The sequence below is a fragment of the Phycodurus eques genome, chromosome 4, assembly GCF_024500275.1.
Source record: "Phycodurus eques isolate BA_2022a chromosome 4, UOR_Pequ_1.1, whole genome shotgun sequence".
NCBI lineage: Eukaryota > Metazoa > Chordata > Actinopteri > Syngnathiformes > Syngnathidae > Phycodurus > Phycodurus eques.
The window spans coordinates 12853674-12876861 of NC_084528.1; the positions used below are offsets into that span (position 1 = coordinate 12853674).

The 23188-nt window shown below is 40.5% G+C and overlaps 1 protein-coding gene across 2 annotated transcripts; it reads right to left on the reverse strand.

Annotated features, from left to right (window-relative positions):
* Window positions 1-439: 439 nt before the first annotated feature.
* Window positions 440-21702, reverse strand: LOC133401260 (phosphatidylinositol 4-phosphate 5-kinase type-1 alpha-like). Of its 2 annotated transcripts, none has more exons than XM_061673998.1 (16): window positions 21608-21702; window positions 15603-15637; window positions 12333-12425; window positions 12096-12226; window positions 11892-12009; window positions 11586-11738; window positions 11184-11483; window positions 9306-9541; window positions 9134-9217; window positions 9006-9054; window positions 6688-6772; window positions 6410-6580; window positions 6200-6326; window positions 5751-5813; window positions 5566-5665; window positions 440-4705 (listed from the first exon to the last, which is right to left on the reverse strand). In XM_061673998.1, exons 1-16 carry the CDS (start codon window positions 21693-21695, stop codon window positions 4703-4705), a joined length of 1836 nt encoding a protein of 611 aa, XP_061529982.1. In that variant the 5' UTR covers window positions 21696-21702; the 3' UTR covers window positions 440-4702. The 2 variants fall into 2 exon arrangements, with proteins under 2 accessions (XP_061529982.1, XP_061529981.1); XM_061673997.1 differs by having other exon boundaries at window positions 6200-6329.
* Window positions 21703-23188: the final 1486 nt, after the last annotated feature.

Sequence of the window (23188 nt, forward strand, 5' to 3'; positions counted from 1 at the left end):
AAACCTTTTGTTAAGGCTGATTACCTGTTTACATTTGAAAATCAAAATATTTTTTTCCAAAGTTGTGTGCAATTTTTGTATTAGAGGATTGTTTTTGATCAAATCTGGAGAATGGCAACAGGCAAGGGTTGGGACTAATGGTCAAACATTAAATAAGCTTAGTTTATTTTTGTAAATCACTAACATTTTGTACAGTATGAACATTAACATTGCACCTAAATATAGAAAAACTTAATGATTCTATTAAAACGCATCGCACGAGTTAAAGATTTTACGTTTGAAGTTTTATTTTTAAGGATCGCAGCCATCCGTTTTTAAGCAATGCAATGATCTTTGATGTATATGTTCTGTATAAACAGCATCAACAGACGGGACAAAGTCACTCCAATAATTTTATGGCTTTGGAGGTAGTATGAAAGACATCTCTGACATGAAATTGACACTTAAGGGGGACCAACAAGAAGATTTACAAAACGTGTTTAATCCTTTGAATGCATGAAAACAGGCAGCACATATTGCATGAGAAGGCATTTCAGTGACTTCTATGTACATTATACAATTATACAATATTTTTGTACACACATTTTGTAGAAATATAGTCATTGAAGCATATCGGACAACCAGCATTATTGGCTCATGTGAAACATTCATGTAGGAAAAAAAAAAAAGCATGGGAGATTAACAGCCCAGATCTGTTATGGAGAGAACAGAAACGTATCACAATCTGACATATAAAAGTTGAAGTTGTCGCACACTCCCTCTTCATATATAATAGTTTTAGAAATCCTTCTGGATAGTACAATCACGCTATTTCTTTTATTTCCAGCCAAGTCTTCAAATAAATATACTCCTCTGTATAGTGAGCAGTGGCAGATTGTGGTTCATACGGCATTCAAGCTGATCAAAATGTAGTGTCGCCATACCGAAGCACCAGAGGAAGATATTTCACTTGTGCAGCAGTGTCATGCAGAGAGCGATTGCATCCAGCCATTACACTGCACCACCCGTCAGAATACAACGAAACAAAACACAAGCTTGCAATTTAAATGGACATTTTCCATTTCTGCTTCAACACCACAAAGACCTCGACTAGACCAAAACTATTAATAAGACTGATCTACACGCTACCACAAACGCAGTACATTACATTTGAATGTCACAGGAATGTGGGGATGAAACACTATACATCTCCAGTCACTAAACAAACTTGAAAAACAAGTGACTGGCTAAATGTCAGATATAGCTTATCAGACATGACACTATTTAGCAAAACAAAAAATTCCAGTTTCAAAATAGATCCTTCAACACAGGTAAAACCAGTGTTATTACCATAAACACAAGTGGATCTTGAACTTTTCCTAAAGTCAACTATCTGTTCCGTTCCTCTCTTTGGTGCACTGACGGGCTTAGAAAACACACTTTGAACTGAACTGGGACGTGGGTGGAAACCGGAGTGCCCGGAGAAAACCCACGCAGGCACAGGGAGAACATGCAAACTCCACACAGGTGAGGCCGGGGATCGAACCCGGGTCCTCAGAACTGTGAGGCCGACGCTCTAACCAGTCGCCCACCGTGCCGCCCCTGCAGAGACCATGTAGCTATACTAGAGTAGATGAGATGACATCTTGCTCAAGTCACTTGGTAATAGTGACTGGATGAGAAATTTCACCCGTGTAAATCAGAACAGGGGTTAAAAAACAAAACAAACAAACAAACAAAAAAAACGACAAAAAACAAAATAAAAGCAAAAGCTGATGTTTTATGAACACTAAATACAGTACAATACAAAAAAAATTTTACACACCAGGTTAATAACAACAATAATATTGGTCCAGGAGTGGATTTAGGCAGGTTGTCATTTCTGTAACCAGCAGAAATGATCAACAGACATTTATCATTCATTTGTTGTATGAGCGTAGGTGCTTTAAAGCAGCGATTACCAACCACTGAGCCATGGGAAACTATCCAATTTCACTTAATTGGACCAAAATGATAATTTATTCACATAAATAATGTACCCTTAGCCATCTATGCCAGCAATGTACAGTGAATCCTCTCCTATTTGCCTTTTTCCCCCTATGGGATCTATTTGCTGAAAAACAATAACTTGTTTCGTTTGCACTCGGTGAAACGCCCTAGGATGCCACCAAATCCCCGTCCAATAGGAAAGCAGTAATTGGTGTCAAAGAAGTAACGAATGAATGTTGAAGTGATGCATGTCGACAGTTCTAAGAGCTTTGTATGTCGAGGAGCCAAGTTTAGACTGGGTTGTTAGCAGAAGGTACAGTGTGTCATTGCTGCATGGTACTGCTCTGTTGAGTGGCTAGTAAAAAAGCTCATGCTAACAAACCACAGGGATTTGGATATTGTTTGAAACAGCAACATACACACCAGCATCCTCACACTTTCGGGGCATTTTTCTTTTTGTTTTTAAACAATATCTGTAAACATGAGTTTGAAATTATTCTAAATTGTCTTTGGGCTCATACATTTGTGGTGTGTTTAAAGTTTAGACTTTAACCAATTTTAAGCATTTTTGGGGGCAGCGTATACGTTTTTGTTTTACTATTCACAGCGAGAATTGTGGGGGGTTACCATTTTGTGACAAGCCGCACAATTAAATATTCTTCCACTAGATGGCAGAAGGTACAATTAACCTGTGTAGCCAACTGTTCCCACTCATACAAGATCATTATTTCAGTTATATATACTTTTTGTGACATTTTTGTTTAATGTTTCTTGGCTCAATAAATGTTGGGAAACACTGCACAGAAGGAACCAGAGTGTGTGATTTTCTGGCATCTTGAGGACACATTCCAAATAACAATACAGCTCGCAGTTGACCAGTGTTGGCAATTTGCAAAGCCGGCAGCCGACCTACACAAATCAGCCGACTTTATACACATTGCAACATGGCAGCTCTTCGGAAAACAATTTCAAATAAAAATCCAATTTACCAAAATGTTCGACTAAATCTTGACATTATGATCCTTTTAAACACTTAATAACCAAACAGTAGAAGCGAGTATTAGGGCCACACTGCCAAGGAAAATAACACTGTGAGAATAAAGTTGTATTACGTGAAAAAAATGGAATTTTACGAGAAAAGAATCTGAAGAACAAAGATGCTATTTTATGAGGGGAAAAAAGTAATTTTAAAACAGTAATTTCTTGAGAATTAGGTTGGAATTTGGGGATAAACTATTTTACAAGAAACAAAACTATTCAGTTAGTTTTTTTCCTTATAAGACTGTGACTTCTCTATTTTGATAAGTTGCAATCTTAATGATAAACAATTACGAGGAAAAAAAATGTCGTCACAAGAATTGATGTATTTTTACAATTAAGTTTCAATTTTAAGTAATTTTTTCTCATAAGATTGCGACTTTTTCTATTTTGAAGAGAAAAGTGGCAATCAAGAATAAAGTTGCAATTTTATAATTATATTTAAAAAATATGATACATTTGCAACTAAAATGATTCATGAATAAAGCATATTGCAATAAAAAGTTGGTATTTGCCTCAAGAGGATTTTGTCAAGGAAATGTTTTTAACTACTATTTAACAATACCATCTGATGATCTATAGTAGGTTTCTAGAGAAAAGACAGTGGCTGCTGGTCTCAGTGTGTTGCATTCAGGTCCGCAAGGAATATTTGACATTCAGTCTTTAAATCAGTGCGGCAACTGGACTTTTCTCGGAACCAAGAGTCCGGTTGCTTCGATTCAACTTTTGTTTTACCTGGATGACTTTGACATTCAGTCACTAAAATTATGACTTTAACATCTTTATCTCATTTTTTTCCCAGTGTGGCCCAGATACGGGACAAAAAAGGATTGTGTTATTGGCATGAAAATACTTTCCAAAACACAGACAAATTGTCTGCCGACAAAGACACGTACATGGTTGCTGGATGGTTTCCGCTGTAGTGATAAGGCAATTTTGTGTTTCACTGTTAAAAGAAAAAGTCAGTTCAGCATCACGTTGGACGAGAGGACAAAAATGGATCGTGGGGGAAGGCATGAAGGCTTGATACTTCACCTAGTGGCTGCCAACTGCTCTTCTCATCAACCATCCATCCATCCACTTTACCGCTTATCCTCACCCATTCCGATACAAATATTTAGCACATATGGTCATATTGGGGGGGAGGGGGGGGGGGGGGGTTGTGCGTTCAGCGCATTCTTCCATGTTAATAAGACACATTCTATGAAAGGTGGGGAAGGAAGACTAAAATAAAGGAGTGACAACTATGATCCCACTCACTCACTTCAGTGTACTGCTCCCGTCTGTGCCCACACACACACTCCACTCAATGCTTCGAAAAGTGACTAATCACCCTTTCACTACACTCATGATCCTCAGACAGGGGGAAATAAATTCTAAATCATCCATATAAAGAAATAATTGTGGTCATAACCCATATTCCTGGTGATTTGGGACATTGTGTGACAGTGTTCATGGCTGGGAAAGACAACACGCACGAACACACAAGCATGTGGCGCGCATCTCTGCGTTTTCTCGTCGTGACAACCTCCACCAGGGTGTTTCCACCAGCGTCCCTTCTGTCTGTATAAAATGGGAGTGCTGGGGAAACACGTGAAGGGATTCCAACTTGGATGGGTGGCTTTCATTTATCCATCACTCTGCCCACCTCGCATTCTCCAGGCATGTCTCCTCTTTCAATGGCACATCTGTTTGCTTACTGGGAGGATAAAACAAAATCAACATGAGAAAATGCAGCTGAAGTGCTTCAGGTTACGAGTCATATACAGTACAGGGTGTTCCAAATTGTTTAATTATGAATATTTTAATCACTGCATGTCCTAGGTAAACAAATTTAAATAGGATTTATGTCAACAAATAATATACACTATTCCAACAAAAAGTTAAGTGAAATTTTAGGATGAATCTAAAATTTGCTGTAAACTTTACAGGTTTCCCCTGAAAGCCGAATAACCCTAACTTCTATGAATATGGTATTCCCCCGCTATTCGTGGGGGATAGGAACTGAGCCCTGTTGCGAACAGCAAAAAAATTCAAGAGTACTTGATGTCCACCAAAAAGCTTTGTACTAACCTTGATACCACAAGATGGCAGCCAAGCTCTCTTTTCTATTAAAAAGGCTATGGCCTGACTTTATCAAGCCCCTCTCGTCTCATGAACAGTTCCTTGGCACTAGTTTGCCACAAGATGGTGCCATAGCAGTATTTTTCTATTAGACATGACTTTGGCCTCACCACAAAAGCAACAATAAGCGAGTTTAATAGCCAATAAAGAAGGATAGCCCCCCCCAAAAATAAACCAGAATAGGTGAATGCCAAACCACAAAAATGCAGCGGTGCATCGTAGTGCGTTAATCGAAATTCTCCTCTGTAGTGCGTTAATCGAAATTCTAACACACATCGAAACATATGTAGATGTTATGACCGAGTTAACGAAGCGTCACAAATTCAAGACCATTTGAGTGAGAACTGGCTTTCACATCACGCTACGAAATGAATCAAATTTTTTGGAACATCCTGTATAATCTCTGGGTTTTAGGATGCTAGTAGTCTGACATACGAAATTGATGTTGGTCTCAGGGATGATGTCAGATAGCGAAACTACATCTTCACTTCCAGACAGGTGGCCAGAATGATCTGCACTGCCCTCAACCTCGAAGCTGGAAAATAAACAATCAAACCTAATAAACCACATGGGGGAAAAAAAAAAGTGCATGTTAAAGGTTGCTTTTTGTGTGACGCTACCTGTGAAAAGCACCCTGGTCGTAGTCTGTGTGAGCTGATTTGTGCACCTCCACCCCGACAGACCTACATGTCAGACCAGATGTTATTGAAAACACAGATTGACAGTAGACTACGACAGTATTTCCCAACTTTTGAACCAAGGCACATATTTTACATTACAAAAATGTTACAGCAGACCATGAAACAAAAATATACTGAAATCTATTTATAATTGTTGCTTGAACGGCAACAGGAACACACACCTTACTTGTAACTTCTACCATCTAGTGGAAGAGCATTTAGTTGTTCAGCTGCCACTATATGGCGCTGGCATAGATAGATAGATGAAGAAAATTTACATGACTTGTTTCCCACGGCACACCTAACTATCAATCGCTGCACATTAGCACAAAGGTTGGGAATCACGGGACTAGGAGGATTAAAAAGAATTACTTTGGTGATGTTTTTACCTAAGGGGAGGAGAGGAAGCAAGTTCTAGGCTGCCTACAGACGAGGTGGACAGATTGGCCTCGCAGTCAGCCGGGATGTCATGCAGTGGTGGGGTCCTGGGAACCAGATCCGGTCTGCCTGGCTGAACTACTAAAAGCAAAATCTAAATTAGGGAACGGAATTGCTGCAAATGCCAACTTGACCATGTCTCTGGTCGCTTCCGTTCTTACCATTGTCGGTTTCTGACTCTGTGCTTTTAAAATGGGGATGGTAAACAAGTCTGGGGTCCATAGCTGACTGCCCCATTGCGTGTAAGAGTGGGGTGGGAGCTCCCAGGGTGGGAGCCCTCCTAAGCCCCGCTTGACCTCCACCACGGCTCTTCTTAGATGGGGAAGGCTTTACTACAGAGGACAGAGGATGTACTATTGAATAGCCCAGCATTTCTTGTGCTAATAAAGCACCAAGATATCCCTCTTTGTAAGTAACTTTAAAAACAAAACACACTTACGAGGAATTTTCCTGAACACGGTGTTACACATGAACTGCTGGAAGCGCTCTGCGTAAAAGCCAGGTCTGTGAACTGAAACGGTGTCCTACAATGGAACAGAAACATTAACAATTTCTTCGTGCTGTTTTATTCCTGCTGTGCAGGATCTAACTAGAGCTGCAGCTATCGAATATTTTTAGATCCATTATTCTACCGATTATCCCATCGATTAATCGGACATTGTTGTCCACTTGGAGTCACCATCCTCGCGTTGCACACTATATCATCTGTGACTTTGAGAGTGTATGACTTTAAAAGGCCGGAGCCTGGTCTAGTGAGTGACGTGTGTGCCAGCAAGTGAAAGTAGTTTGCTGTTGTTAGGTTGTTGTCAGTTTAGACAATCTGCAGGTTGAGTCCCTGGACGTCAGTTACGGCTGTTGCTAATTGTGCTTAGTACGTGTTTATTTAGTTTCCGATAAAATAAAGTTTCAGCTGTGTTTATCTTTGACTGCTTGTGGGTAGCGGCACGGTGGGCGACTGATTAGAGCGTCTGCCTCACAGTTCTGGGGCCCGGGGTTCAATCCCCGGGCCCATCTGTGTGGAGTTTGCATGTTCTCCCCGTGCCTGCGTGGGTTTTCTCCGGACACTCCGATTTCCTCCCACATCCCAAAAACATGCATGGTAGGTTAATTGACAACTCTAAATTGCCGTAATTGTGAATGTGTGTGCGAATGGTTGTTTGTTTGTATGTGCCCTGCGATTGGCTGGCAACCAGTTCAGGGTGTACCCCGCCTCCTGCCCGATGATAGCTGGGATAGGCTCCGGCGCACCCGCGACCCTTGTGAGGATAAACGGCTCAGAAAATGGATGGATTGATGGATAATTCTGCTTGTCAATTGTTGACAGTGCATTTGTGGATCAGAGGGCGCACATTTATTTTTTAGACCAACGTAACACAGTTTTCAGGATATTCTCTCACACACACAAGTTTAGCATATTCACACGTGTGGGAAGGCCGGTCCTTCCTTCCGCTAGGCGGCAGTGTTGCTGTCTCTGTTGAGAACATGGACTATAAAATATATGATTGAGAGATAGCCACAGTTATTATTTAAACACTAATCATAAGCTGATTTTTGTATCTTTTCTTTTCATTTTACTTACTAATGACGGAGCTGCCGGGTGTCCAGCATGTTCAGCCACGGTCAGTTTACCGGGGATTTCAGCAGGCTCGGACCATAGACTGTTGGAGTCCAATAAAAATGACTTGCAGTCAAGTTATCAACGGAGACAACAACCTAGCGATGAAGGGACGGGCCTTCCCACACGTGTGAATATTCTCAACTTGTGTGTGTATGAATATCTTGAAAACTGTGTTACGTTTGTCTCAAAAATAAATGCACGTGCCCGCTGATCTACAAATGCACCAACAATTCTCAAGCAGAATTGAATATTAACAAAACATGTAAATCGCGGATATATTTGTGAATGTGAAAAACATGTAAATCATGGATATATTTGTGCAAATAATTTTGTGACAAATCTCTTCCCATTTGTTAGGGGTATTACATCCATCCATCCATCCATCCATCCATCCATTTTCTGAGGCGCTTCTCCTCACTAGCGTCGCGGGCGTACTGGAGCCAATCCCAGCTGTCATCGGGCAGGAGGCGGGGTACACCCTGAACTGGTTGCCAGCCAATCGCAGGGCACATACAAACAAACAACCATTCGCACTCACAGTCACACCTACGGGCAATTTAGAGTCTCCAATTAATGCATGTTTTTGGGTTGTGGGAGGAAACCGGAGTGCCCGGAGAAAACCCACACAGGCACGGGGAGAACATGCAAACTCCACACAGGCGGGACTGGGGATTGAACCCGGGTCCTCAGAACTGTGAGGCTGACGCTCTAACCAGTCGGCCACCGTGCCGCCTAGGGGTATTACAGTACATTCTAAATTGCGGTGGAAAGCTATATAAAATTATCTACAATTTATACCTTGTGTTGGCGATCTTACACGTGCTGTTGTGGTACGTTAAGTAGTTCTGCTTTGCAAAAGACACATTGCGCTTCTTTTTTTAATAGTGAAATTATCCCAAACTTTGGACATTCTCAGTCTCTTTCCACTTTGCTTGGCGCCATCTAGGCAACCAATTCATACACGAGGTCGTGCGTGAGTCTGCAGGAACATTAGTCCATGTGGAAAAATGATCACTGTGACTCTGAGGCATAGATTTCGCTCAAACTTTTTTTGGTAATGGAATTATTCCTGTTCTTTGATTAAACATTGCAGACAACATTTCTTCATCTAATTTTATTCCTGTTGTGCTGGTTCTTACCCCATCATGCACCAGTGCCTTCCAGGAGTGCTCCAACCTTTTCACAAATCTAAAACGTAGGATGAAGATAATGTTACACAAACAGCATAAAAATAGCACAATGAGCGATTTTCTCTTGAGTCAGAAACCTGTAAGATTGGAGGATGTCTATGATGCCGATGTAGATGAGTAACCGCTCTCCTTTTCCATTACGAGCTGGAATGCCTCCCATGCTGCAAAGCCAAAATATGAGGGATGATTCAGGTTTCAAATTACCAACCAAACATTAACGACATTTTAGGGTTTAGCAATTAAACTCACTGGTCTTCAGAATCCAAAGCGCCCTTCCCCCGAGCCTCCCCCTGGATGGACTCCATGGCTGTACAGTAAAGACTTTTCTGGGCTTGAGGCCGCCGTTGATCCGGCGTCACCGCTCCCTCCGACCCCCCGCTGTCCACAGAATAGCCCCCGGCCCGTTCCCGCTCCCGATTGGCCTGGTCCATGTTGTGAATGCCCATCAGCAGACTGTAATCCATGATCTTGAAACTCTGCAAGAGCTTTTTAACACATACAAACTTGAAATGGTCTGCATTTTAAAGTCAGGAATTATATAAAAAGATAAACACTACTTTATATGACACACTGGAGTACTTTCCAGTAACATGAGATGGCTTGTGTGTGTGTGCACGCGTGTTTATGCGTGTGCAAAATCCCACTGCAGCACTTCCCTCCCTTTTCATCAAATGAGCATGTTCTGCCACAACAATATAAAGAGAGGTGAGTACAATGCAAACTTTTTTTTTTTTTACACTGATTGCAGTTCAATACTTTTTGTACATAAGTATTGTACAAAAAGTACTATTGAATTATTTTTATCATCTTCTGAAAGACGCTAGAAAATAGCACCAAAGGTCTCCCTTATAGTAAAAAAGTACATCGGTGTCAAGGAATTATGTGCAAGTGATACATTATGACAAAGAGACAAGCTTTGTAGATCGGAAGGGAGCCAAGTTTAGCCTGGGTTGTTAGCGTAAGCGAAAGAGTCACGTGCGTGTACATGTGCATTTTTTTTAAATAAAATCTGTAAACGATCTATTTTTAAGGTTAATGTTGTATGATGAGTTTGAAATTATATATTGTGGTATTTACAGTTTTAACTATTAATACAAGCAATGATTCTCTTGATTATTTCTTATTTTTTAGCTACTCGCAGCCAGGCTTAGTCCCTAACCCAGTGAATTTCAGGGGATTACTGTATTGTGAAATCAGGCTCGCCAATAAATGTATAAGAGTCACAGACTTTTAAATCACACAATTTTAAATACCAAAGCTAAAAGTGTACCAGGCACAAGAAACCACATCCTTTAAAGACTTTTGACCCCATGCTTTATTTTGTGAGCAAAAAAGCAAATGCAAACCCTCTTGGCATTTGACATTCTCAGCAAGGCAGCTACAAAGTGGTGATCACGAGTGGGTTGATCTGTATCGTTTTTCATGCATCAAACTAGAAAGACTGCAACAGGCAAGGTCACGGTGATTCAGCATATAATTCTAATACTTATACTGTTCATCATTTCTATTCCTCTTCTACAATGTATTAGTTGTTAATACAACATACTGTATGAGATGCCTCCAGGCACTTCCATACTTTGAACGGTAGCATCCCTCAATTTAAGCGAATGAGTAGTAAGTAATTTTGCCCAATAACAAGTTCTCGCTTGAGAGCTTGAGTGATAAAGCTTCTATTTTAGAGAACATAGGAGTTCAATATAAAATGTCATACAAATATGTAAATTATTAAAGGAAAAAGTAACCTGCCGCTTAGTCTTACTGATACAAATACACAATGCCCATAGAGCTGACATAGCATTTGTAAAGTTGAAATTTATGGTGCAAACAAATATGAATTTGCAAACAGCGAACCGGAAATAGGCGGATGTTCACTGTATGATTTTTTATTGTAAGGAAAATTCTCAAAAACATCAAGATCCATGCTTTTTTAAATGCCACATTCCTAATAAATTGCTGGTAAAGCAGTTTGGTAAGCAACATCTCCAAGCGACCAGGTGAGGAAATATTTGATGGCGTTTGCTGCTGTTGAATATTTTAGGAAATATACGAATGCACTTCCACACAGGCAGAGAATTTTCAATGCTTCATCCATAAATAAAAGCCAAAGGACACCCCTCTCTGACTCACCAGACAGTCCCTCTGTATTGTCTTGCTGAGAGCATTGTAGTTATCTGCTTCCAGCTGCAGGCCATCGGGCAAATCCTGGATGAAGTCAAGGTCTTTGTTCGTGGGAACAGCCTTCTCTCTCTCCTTAGGCGATGCCCGTCTCTTGTAAGTAGATCCTTTCATGTCATATTTGAGGTGCATGGGGATGATCCGGGGTAGAAGATTGTTCATTACAACTATGCGAATATTCTTGCCCCCTGCCTGGACGCAGTAGAGTCCGTAGAACTTGGGGAGCAGTGTGCGCTTGTTTTGGTTTATGTTCTAGACGGAAAAACAAGTTAGGTGAAATAATGAGTAAGAATTAAAGCCCAGAATAACATTTTAATGGGGGCGGGGTGTGTGTGGGGGTATTGTTCATGTTACCATGAAGTATCCAGGAAGCAGCTTCTGGAGAAACTCTGCCTCTTTGTGCTGAACAGTTTTAATGATGAACTCGTCATCACTGGAGACATAGAAGAGGGATCCGCTGGCTCCAGGGTTGGAGAGCTCAATCAGTGGCTCGTTACACAGAGAATACTTGAATAAAAAGAGCAGTCCGCTAAGATTAGATCAAAGGATATTAAGAGACGCCTCAATTATGTTTAGTACTACTAATTTAAAAGGAGTTTGGAGAGGGATACTGCAACATCTGTTTTTCTGAATATTTTGTGAACTGCTTCAAGTACTAACCAGGTAGTCATCTGGCCGAATGCCAAACAGTTCTCTGAAGTAACGGAAGGCGATGGGAGCGTATGTTTTAAAACGGAAGTCGCTGTAGTGATGAGCTGGCGTCAGGTTACTGCCTTCACTGGAATGAAAGAAACAAACAAAGGTGAAGTGAGACTCCACTTAAAAGAATATTATATACAGTAAAACTTCCTATGTGCTACCAACCTGGGGAAAAAGATACTTTCTACAACCACAAAATCCTGCATGAGCACATCCCTCTCGGCCTTCTGACTCAAGCTGCCCACCGTGTGAGTGATGCCCAACTGAATGGCACCTTTGAGGGCAGAGGAAGTCGTCTGCGCAAGTGAGAGGAAGAAACTTGTTAGCAAAGTGGAACAAATAATGCTGTTGCTGGTGTCAGTCAACCGGTGTCACTGACCCCATCAAAAACCCAGCTCTAACCTTTTTGTAGGTGGTCTCTCCGGTGGTGGTCTCAACTCCCCGGTGGCCGATGGTCTTCTTCATAATTTGAGTGGTGCCTGATGAGCCAGGCATCTGAACAGAGGAGAAGAGAGGGCTTTCAAATAAGCGATGGTGCAAGCTGGATGTGTGTAAGCTTTTCCTTGAAGTCAGTCTACTGTGTACCACACATACAACCTAATAGATTAATACATGGGATGCCTTTACAAGGATGACAATGCGCTGTAATGATTGGCTATGTCACAGAGGTATTAATATAACATTTATTGCAAAACAAAATTTGTGGTTACCTTTTTCAGCTATGTGACCAAACAACATTTGAGAATCTAAGTCTGACACCACTACAAATTAAAACAACAATGTCAACCCTATTTTTAAATTATTAATTTACCGTAATTTCTCATGTATAATGCACATCCCACCCCCCAAAAAAACAGAAGTCAATAGTGCGCATTATACATAGGTATAGGGACAAATGTAAACTTTCACATTTTATAAATGTATGCCGTCATCTAGAGGTTATGAGAAAGCTGTACACTTTCAATCCAAAATACCACCGCCACCTAGTGGTTATAAAAAAAGTGTAGCCTACATTTTCATTCCATTATGACAGGGGTACATATGACTGCATATATGTACAGCTGTGCTCATAAATTTACATAATCTGGCAGAATTTCTGAAATATATATATTATTTATTAAATATGAATGACTGAACAACAACCATCATTCATTTCTTTATGGTTATGTTTTGTTTAATGATAATGCTTTTCTGAAATGCTTGACCATTTAATTTGAATCCCATTAAAATAAAATTAAATGTGTTTTGCCTGGTCCTTCATGTTTTCTTTCAAGAATTGTACCCATCTTACAAATTCTGCCTGGGTAATCAGACATATGAGCACAACTGTGTGTTTTCCAATTTACTAAATAAAACTTGGGCTGTTAATTTCAAAATAAGAGCAAGTACATATTAAAAAAAAAAAAAAAAAAAAAAAAAAAAAAGATTACGTGTTCAAATAAGTGTTTAACTTCAGAATAATTATTTGAAAACAACTAACAAAATACAGAGAATACTTCATGCTTTGATCATATGGGTAGAAGCAAAATCATTATACATAGGTAGAAGGGTTTCCCAGAATTTTGAGGTCAACTTTGGGGGTGCGTATTATACATGGGAGCGCATTATACACGAGCAATGGTGGTAATTCTTCTTTGTCTCGTAGCAACGTACAGTGACCGCCCCCCATATTCGCAGTTTGGCGTTCACGGATTCACCTATTCGCGGAATTGTTTTCCGCTTCCGCAAGCCCCTGAGATTTGGAGGTAAAAAAAATTTTTTTTTTTAATTTTCCCCCTAATGCAATTATAATGAGCAGCAATTAGTAGTTTTGCAGTCGGGTTTGTCCCTATCCCCTGCGAATAGTGAGGTTCCACTATGCTCCTTTTACATAGTGCCCCTAGAGTTCAGACAAGAGAGAGACAAATGCCTTGTGTTACAGTTACATTTAAGGAAAATGTGTGGCCAAACGGTTAGGAAAAACATACAGCTGGATGGTGAAATTTCACTAATGACAAGCTTTTGTTCTAAAAACCCACCTTAAAACCCATTTTTATCCTTTGCCTTTCAACACAGCATGAGACGCTCTTGAACTCTTGTTTTAGTGTCTTTTTATTTTAACATTTTTACTGATATATTTATTGTTTTTATATAATGTTAGATTTTATTCAAGTACAGCACTTTGTTTCGGCTGCGGCTGCTCTAGAAATGAATTTGAGTTGAGCAAAAAGTGTTATACTTGAGTGAACCGTATGCCACGCCCATATTACAGAATAATAGCTTTGTGGACAACTAAATCAGGCATGCCCAAAGTCCGGCCCATGTCCAAATTTCCTCCGGCCCGAAGCATCATGTTATAAAATCAATAATATGTGGCCTGCCAGCACAGTTTACCACAGTAAACAATACACACATACAAAAAACAGCCATTTTATATTTCCCCAGAGGGTGGCAGTAGACCTGTGGCTGCACTCTCGTCGAGTGACCCCTGTGTGAACTTTTACCCCTATGGTATGTTTTAAGACCATTTCTAAAATGGCAACTGAAACTAAAAAGAGGAAAGTTGACAACGAGGACCGCCGTGTCCAGGAGGAGTGGATTTTTTTACTGACATACGAAACAACTGTGTCTGCCTAATTTGCTAAGAGACTGGCTCTTTTCAAAGAATTTAATATTAAGAGGCACTACCAGACGAAACATGCTAACTACGACAAGCTAACAGCGAACGAACGCGCCAAAAAACTGAAGCCAATGGAAGCTTTTTTGATAGCATAGCAGCGCTTTTTCACAAGAGCCCGTGACTCAAATGAAAATTCTACAAAGGCAAGCTATGAGTCTCAGTGAATGGATTTTTTTGTGATGATCAAACCACAGTTTTGTCAAATTACAGAAATTTATAGTCACTATACTATTCTTTGTCAAAATGCACTGGGAAGTGATTTGTTATAACAAAATCAATAAATGTTTCTAAAAAAATTCAGTCAACTTTCATAAAATAGTTCATTTGTATTTCATTTATTATTATTTTAACCTTTAACTATCCTGGTAATGCAATTGAAAACAGATTCTCATTTGCAATATCGACCTAGCTGCAGACAACAAAGTGATATACTTACATATTTACATGTTAATTTACAACAGTAAATTGGACAAACAATCGGATTCTTGATATGATTGAGAATGGCTCTGGACTAATGGTTATGAGGATTGAGGAGTTACAAAAGACATTTGGGTGAACGCATGAACGAGAACAAAATACCAACGGTAATCTCTTCATGTGTTCCTATACTAGCTATCAAGAAATACTTTTGCTTTTTCCAATGACCAATACACATTCACCATGGATCAGATTTCACAGCTGTAAAAAGAGTGTATGGTACTAGTAGCAGGGCGCAATCATTTTCTCTCAAATGTAAAAATAAATAAATTTAAAAAAACACACACACAATAAGCAGTACAGAAAATCGATGGATGGATGGATTATACACACATATATATATATATATATATATAAATACAATATATAAAACCAACATAATGTGTGTGTGTGTGTGTGTGTGTGTGTGTGCGTGCGTGCGTGCGCGCGCACAGGCGTTTTAGTTAGGAATCTCAATAGCCTTTTAGTAAGAATGGTTTTCTGCCTCAACGTGTCAACACGGATTGACAGGTGTTCTGTCCAGGGTGTATCCTTACCTCTGAAGGGCCTCCTTTGAAGATCCCACTGGTCCCTAAAAGACAAATCAAACTTGGATTCACAACATGAGCAACACAGTTTCATTTTGTCCTGTGTTCGGGAAAATCGGTTAAGCATCTGCTGGTTAATGAGCTATTTCCAGCACCGGATGCTGTTGATGACAAATGAGGTCAATGATGAGTCCAGACCTAAATGTGGCCACATTTACCAACGACTGATTCTGATACCAGCAGCTCGGTGCAAACTGGAACTACTTCTCCCCTGAGCTGGTTGCTCCAGATTCAGGATCTCCCTGAGGTGCTTTCTGCAATTACCACCTTCATTAACAAAACACAGCTTCTACTGCAGATTGGAAGTCTGTACTATCAGCAAGAACTGTGAAAAGTCTTTTTTTCCTAAACGATCATACAAACATGAATCTACTATTAATCCAATGACATTGACCACAGCAAGCAGGCATCATTAGTAACACACAGGAGGAGGAGCGCCACCCTTTCCCATGCTACCGTTTTGTCCAATAGTAAAATACAGGGTTAAAGGAGAAATAAGCACTTTTTCAGAATTTATAACAGTTTTAACTTTCGTGTTATAGTGCTTCGGCCACTGCTTAAAAGAGGCTCTTTTGCCCTGAAACTTCAGCCAGCCTAGCTCCCAAGCCACTAGCAGAGAAACTCGTGAGGTGGTTATTCTGTAAATTAGTCCCACTGTTACCTAATGGAGGAAGTGAAGAACAGCTTGCTCACAAACACATTTTCAGAAAAAGGCAGTAACGTAAGATTTATTGGGTTTTTTAATTATTTTACACTTGAATTTTGGTATACAAACAACACAGTCACTTTTCCATATGAAAAGTGAAAATTTCCTGAAAATTCTGTTCAACGAGAGTTGCAAACGAGTCTGTTGTGGGTCGGCTCAACTCACGAGTGGGGGGGGAGGAGAAAAATAAATTAATACATAAAAAATAGACGCCGAATCTTGAATTTTCGTATTCGAATCACAACCAATCAAAGAACAACATGCTACTTTATTCTGACGAGAGCTGCAACTGCTGCCACGCCTCATTTACTTGAAAGGAAAAAAATAAATTCCACAAATGTTTACCCCATGTGTTTATGGGCGCAGCCATTTTGAATTGCTCCACAATACTTGTGCACATGGGGAGGACTGTTCTGCAGTGTATGATGGCGTCTGCTTCTGCTCCAAAGCAAATTTTGGTGGATTTTTGTAAGAAAGCGTCATCCCACGTATGGAAACACTGTTTTTTGAGGGGTTTGGTCACTGTACTGTTAGGTACATAGTAGTTTTTTTGTTTGTTTAATGCAAAATTACATGCAAATACGCACATTGTGCTACACACATTCCGCCCACAGATGATCGGCATTGCCATCCTGCTGTGAAAGCTGAACTACAGGACCAATTAAGGGGGGCACTTGCCACCCTGGCCCCACCCTAGAACACCCACTGCTTTTATTGTTTCTGGGGATAAACTTGCACATTTATCAAGTGAGCATGCTACCAGTCTCATTTTAGGTAAAATATTTCCACACGCTGGTAGCATATTACTGCGACAAATGTTGTGATACAGTGTCGCAAACTGACAATTGTCGTGATGATGTGTGTTGTGATATGAATAAAGTTCTTGTATCACACACTTGTTGTTTCCCGCACATTATTGGACGTAAAATTTTGGCGATGGAGATCGAGTTTTACCGCCCGGTGCTACTCTCGTTCTTCGCCAGAAATCCCGCTGGTATGAATATTTTCATACTAGCAGCAAGTAGAAAAGCTGAAGCTAACGAGGCTAACCGCTATTTTCATCCACAACCAACTTATTTTTGTACTATTTGAACCAAACAGACATATGAAGATGTCTTTGTTGGCTGGACACCGCAAAGTGAATTAGGAATTCAGAGAAATAGTTTTAAACATGATTTTCTTACATAATTGTTGCCTTGAATACTACAGTACTTTCTCGCCCACCCTGAGAGCACCTCTTGGCTGTAACCAGTGGCAACAGCTACCTCAATGCAACAGTGCCGCAGGTAAATACATGCAAAAGGATGCTGAGAGCATTGTACACCTGTAGGAACACTCCAGGATGCGTTCACAGACAGAGAGGGTAGTCCAAACCAAGAGGTTGTTAATAAGGCAGAGTCATCTGCTTGCTATTGGCATAGCCACACTGCGGTTTATTCCACTGGTAAACAACAAGAATCATTTTGCTAACCCTTTTATTAAGTATAAGAGCATCACTCGCAGTGCAGTTTCTTTTCACACATCCAGAAACAAGCCCATGCCAGTACCTCGCTGCAGCGCTCTCCTCCAGAAATGAGTCCTAACATCTGGAAAGCAGGACATGGCTTCAAAACCAATATTTGATAACAACATCAAGGCCTAAAAGAAACTGTGATTGATATTTTTGCCATTCATTTCTATCAATTCTTTAAATACATTACAAGGAGAATGCAGTGAAACGGACAAAATTGTAAACCTCAAAATTGGGTACAGTTCGAAATTCAAGCAATTGTCTGGAAAAAGCCTCAAAAGTAAAATAAAACTTGGAAGTTCAAACCATCAGCAGATTGCACGAGGCATCGGCTCTAAACTAAGATTTTCTTCACAATTTATTTGCTTTTTTTTTTTTAACAATGCAACCACAGTCGGGCACCAGTGATGGTAAAGAGGAAATGTGTGGTGATAACAAGCGAATCAGAAATCGTTAGCCTTAAAAATGACTTGGGCAATTATGCTAAGAGGCTAACTTGTATACTGTTCATATGCTGCCCACTAACAGACATACAAGTTAACTCCATCAATACCTAGAAAATACCATTAGGTGACGGTATTCCCATGTCTGTCAGGTGAGTAGTTTTACTTCATTTTGGTTATATTTCACAGTAGTCAACTTGAGTTTATACTAGTATGTCAGGTAGGAATGTTAAAATGTCATTTATAACACTGTCTGTACAGGTAATACAGATTTGATGATTTCAAAAGACAGTGAGCCTGGAACCGATGAATTCACTTTGGATTATTCCTTACAAATTCTTTAGAAATTACAACAACTTGGAAACCAATATTTATATTTGTTGTAACTTGTTTTTAAAGTTTGGAGTGTGTACAACAAGCTAATGCCACACATGGTGCTGCAGACTTGGTGTAAAAAAGCAGACTAACCCAATTAGGACCGTTGACAATAGATGAACCATCTGTTACTCACTATATGAAACAATCCCTGGCAGTTTAACACATAGAGCCTGCAGCCTTTACATGGCAATATAGGCCATGCACTTTCCCCTCACATTTGCAGCCTATGAGGAGAGAATAAGTATAAATGGTCTTGTCTTGATTTGGAAACTGGGCTGATGTGATTTGGCAGCATGCTCGTAAAGCTATCATTACAGTACGCGACTATTTGTGCTCTATACAGAGATGAAATAGTCCAGTGCGCATGAGAAAATGAGTAAGTGCCACATTTCTGAATGGTTTAACATGAGTGGGACAACATGATCTGGCCCACCGTGCAATTTAAACACTAACGACGCTTCAGAAGAACTCTCACAAAAAGTCCAACAACATTTGACCCACAAATTCTGATGAAATTTTAATCGATTGTTTCCTCTGGAGGCTATACAAACACTGGAAGTCCTTGCAAGGAAAACGATTTCCCACCCTGTATGAGGGGTTCCAGGAAATGTAAAACGTTAGAAAGCGTTTTAACTTCCCACTGGCAACCAGTGTGTACTGTTGCCATTTAAAAAATGACTGGCATTAATTCCTCATATTACTACATGCTTCAATAAAACATAAATAGAACACAAAAGGGGAGGGTGGCTACTCAAAAAGCTTAGCGTGACACCTAATTGAACACACAAGAAGAACAAAATTTTTTTACTTAACATGTAAAAGGAAAGAGATGAGACCATTTTATTGATTAATTCACATTTTTTGTAGTAGATCAAAACGTTTTGCCACTGCTTACACTGACAAAACGGCTGTGAACAGCTAGCTTACAAAAGTAGTCAGTGTTGCCAACTTAGCCATTTGGCAGCTATATTTAGCAACTTTTCCAATCTATCTGGGGACTATTTTTCAAAAACGTGACTAGTGACTGTAATCCTTGCCAAGAAGCAGACGACATGAGCAATCACGGAATCAATCATGCTGAGCATTGCCAAAGACATGCTGCTCATTTATACGTTGCTAAAGCAGTGATTTATCAACATGCTGTAAACTCTTGACCCGAGGTATGCAAATACTTTGGAGATGTCACCTTGCCTCACCTGTACAACTCCACATGAGAAGTCTGAGAGCTGACAACAAATATAGGGACGCTCTGAGCCATGTTTGATGGCTAATTTTATGACGTAAAATGGAGAAACATTTCAAATGTTAATTAATTAAGGATCGTATTTACGTGCATATTTTGAAAAAAGGGACTTTTTTTTTTTAAGAGGAAGCACTTATTTTAGGAAAATATATTTATTTCTATTACTTCTATGGAAATTGATGCCAGATAATGCTGAGCAAAAAATCAAGAGAAATACAGTGGTACCTTGACTTCAGAGTGCCGCAACTTATTTTTTTGAGTAATGAGCCACCGCTTGGTTGTTTTTTTTTATTTTTTATTTGTGTTGTGAGCCAGAATTTGAGGAATGAGCAAGCTTCGGATACATTGCTGCTCGAGGTCCAACAACTCGAGGAAGTGAAAAATAAATATATGGAGCAATTAAGTTACTGTAATGCATGCCCTTGGATGTGGGCAAGGAGAGCCAAAGTCGGCAAATGTACTGTCAGCTGCTTATTGCACGGCACAAGCAGTCAAATACACAAATACAGAATGAAACTTCTCGCAATGACCTGCTGTTGGCCACAACTCACACCCAGATGCTCACATTGAACAAACACCCAGCAACCCAACTCCAGCTCCTGACATCACTCACTAGGCAACTGCTTCAAATGAAAGCATCCAACACAACAATACAACAGTAATTGCACTTTAACTTCTTTTTTGCTTTATTACAACCTTTCGAATAAAACAGTACTATTTGCCTTACTACAAACGTGTAACAAAAATGTTGGTTTTTTGAATGGCATGAATGGCATTTCAATTAATTTCAAAGGAAAAACTAGATTTGGGAAACGGGTAAATTGAGTTATGATCATGGTCAATGACCAAATTAAACGTGTAAATCATGGGCACCACTGTAAAGCAAGTCCATGAAGGGGAAAACACCAAAAGGGAAATTCTTAAATAATGTCATACAATGTCATCGTCATGTGCTTTTTTTTTTTTATCAGCGAAGGGGGGAGAAAAAAAAAACAATCAATAAAACATAGAAGGCAGGAAAAACAACCAAAGCCTGCTTGAATACAATTGCACGACAGTGAAGTGAACATTCAAATATTAAGAAAACACAAATTGAAGACTGAAAGTGTAAAAGGAAAGAGATGGAGGGCTCGCGTGGAATAAGGCAAATGTTTAATTTTAGTTTGTCATGAAATAGCAGAAAGACGATGAGGAGTAGGAAGGGTGACTTGGCAACGTAGCAGCTTACCGTTATTTGCTTATTTGGAACACAAACACATCATATTTGACTTCAAGTAACGACATGGGAGCAAACAAGTATGCACTCCTTTCATCCAGCTTTCTTGACGTTACATCACTAAAGAAATGACCGGTTTGACAACCAAACACGACAACCGGACCACAGTGGTCTAGCCTATTAGCATAATATGACGAGAGTGAATAAACAGACTTCTTTGGTGCAACTGAGCTTCGCCGCAGCCAACTTACTGACTACAATAAGACAGCTAACGAACTAAGAGGCGGTTCATTTATATGGTCGGCTCGGTGCTAGCTTAGCAGCCTAGCCTCCCGGGGCATGCCGAATTCACAGGCACCGCATCCCCAACTCTTCCTCGTCTCTACGAAATGGCACCCCGGTGGCTTTGTAGAGTGATTTGCGATCAACGGAGTAAAAAACGAGTGCTGGCTACATACCTGTCGGGGCTGTTGATCCCGGATCTGCTGTTCCGCCAGCAGTCGCCATTATGGTTCGTTTGTTAGTTCCACTGTGCTCCCTTCGCATCACAGCCAGCCCAGCACACTGCGGGTTTAACGGTCTTCTTCGGCACCACAGCGCCACCATTGCGGAAGTTGCGGAAGAACTTTACAACAGGTGCGGCACCACCGGCGACCAAGTGGTTACCACGGCCGCATCACAGCTCTGAGGTCCGGGATTCCAAGCTCGTTCCAAACAAAAGTCCCCAGTCACGTCTGGTTCATTGAAGAATACGTTTTCCATTAAGTGTAATGGGACACGTCTGCCTTACAGTCTAGACTGCTGTGGGTTCGAATCTCGGCTCCGGCCTTCCTATTCGGAATTTTCATGTTCCTCCCGCGCTTGCTGAGGTTTTCGGCGGGTACTCCAGCTCCTTTCCACATCCCCGAAACGTGCATGTTAGGTTAATTGAAGAATAAACATGTTCATAGGTGTGAATATGAGACGTAAACATTGAAGCATTCGCAATCACATTCAACCCTATGAACAATTAAGAGAACTGCCGTCAAACTCACGGCCCGCGGGGCCAGTTCCGGCCCGCCACATCATTTTATGTGGCCTGCAAAAGCAAATCGTGTGCGCCGACTTCCTGTTTTTTTGCTAAAATACCAAAATTGAAAATTGTCTCCACTTTTAATAATGAGGTATTTAGAGCATTTTTGTTACCAAATCCCCCTTTCAAAATAAACTGGATAGTTGAACAAGGGTGCAGGCCCGGCCACCAGGCGCTTGCCTTCGAGCCCCGCCTCCAGGCCTGGCTCCAGAGGCGGGGCGCCGGTGACCCCCGTTGAACTCCCGACATATGAAGGCTCGTAAATAGTGTGTTCAGACGGGTTTTGTTCTGGAAGTCCCTGAAATAAACCTGGCATTCTTGAATGAAAATTAACTTTCATTTGAAAACAGTTCACAGACAGCAGAATGAGCGCATACGCAATAACGTTCATCAGGCAGAAATGAACTACATTTAGGTCACGCTCGTCCAAAATATGAACTAGTTTATGAGTTTTGGTTCATTGAACTCGTTCAGGTACAACGCTGAACATAACTACGTTGTGGCCTGTGACAAAAATGAGTTTGACTCCTGATTTAGTCTTCAAGAACCTAACATGCATGTGTTTGGAATGTGGAATGAAGCCTGGAGGAAAGCCATGCAAGCAAGCAAAAGGCGAACATGCAAACGCCACACAGGAGGACCCGAGACAAGAGTCTGACCCTGAACCCCTCAAATTTGAAACTACGGCCCATGGGCCACATCAGGCCCGTTATTCATTTCAACCCGGCCCGCCAAAGATTGGTACAGAATCGCCCAAATCATATCAAAATCATGACTACATTCATTTGACATGTCCTGTAATGCCCAGTGGTTCTACTAGGTGGCGCAGTAGGCACAGCAATACATTGACTTGACTTTGGCTGTTCCTTTTATACTCTGCTACTGCTCTGCATCCATCTTCAACCATGAGCGGGTGAAAGAAAAGAAAATTCGACAGTGAGTGCGTTTTTTTTTTTCGGTTTTAAAG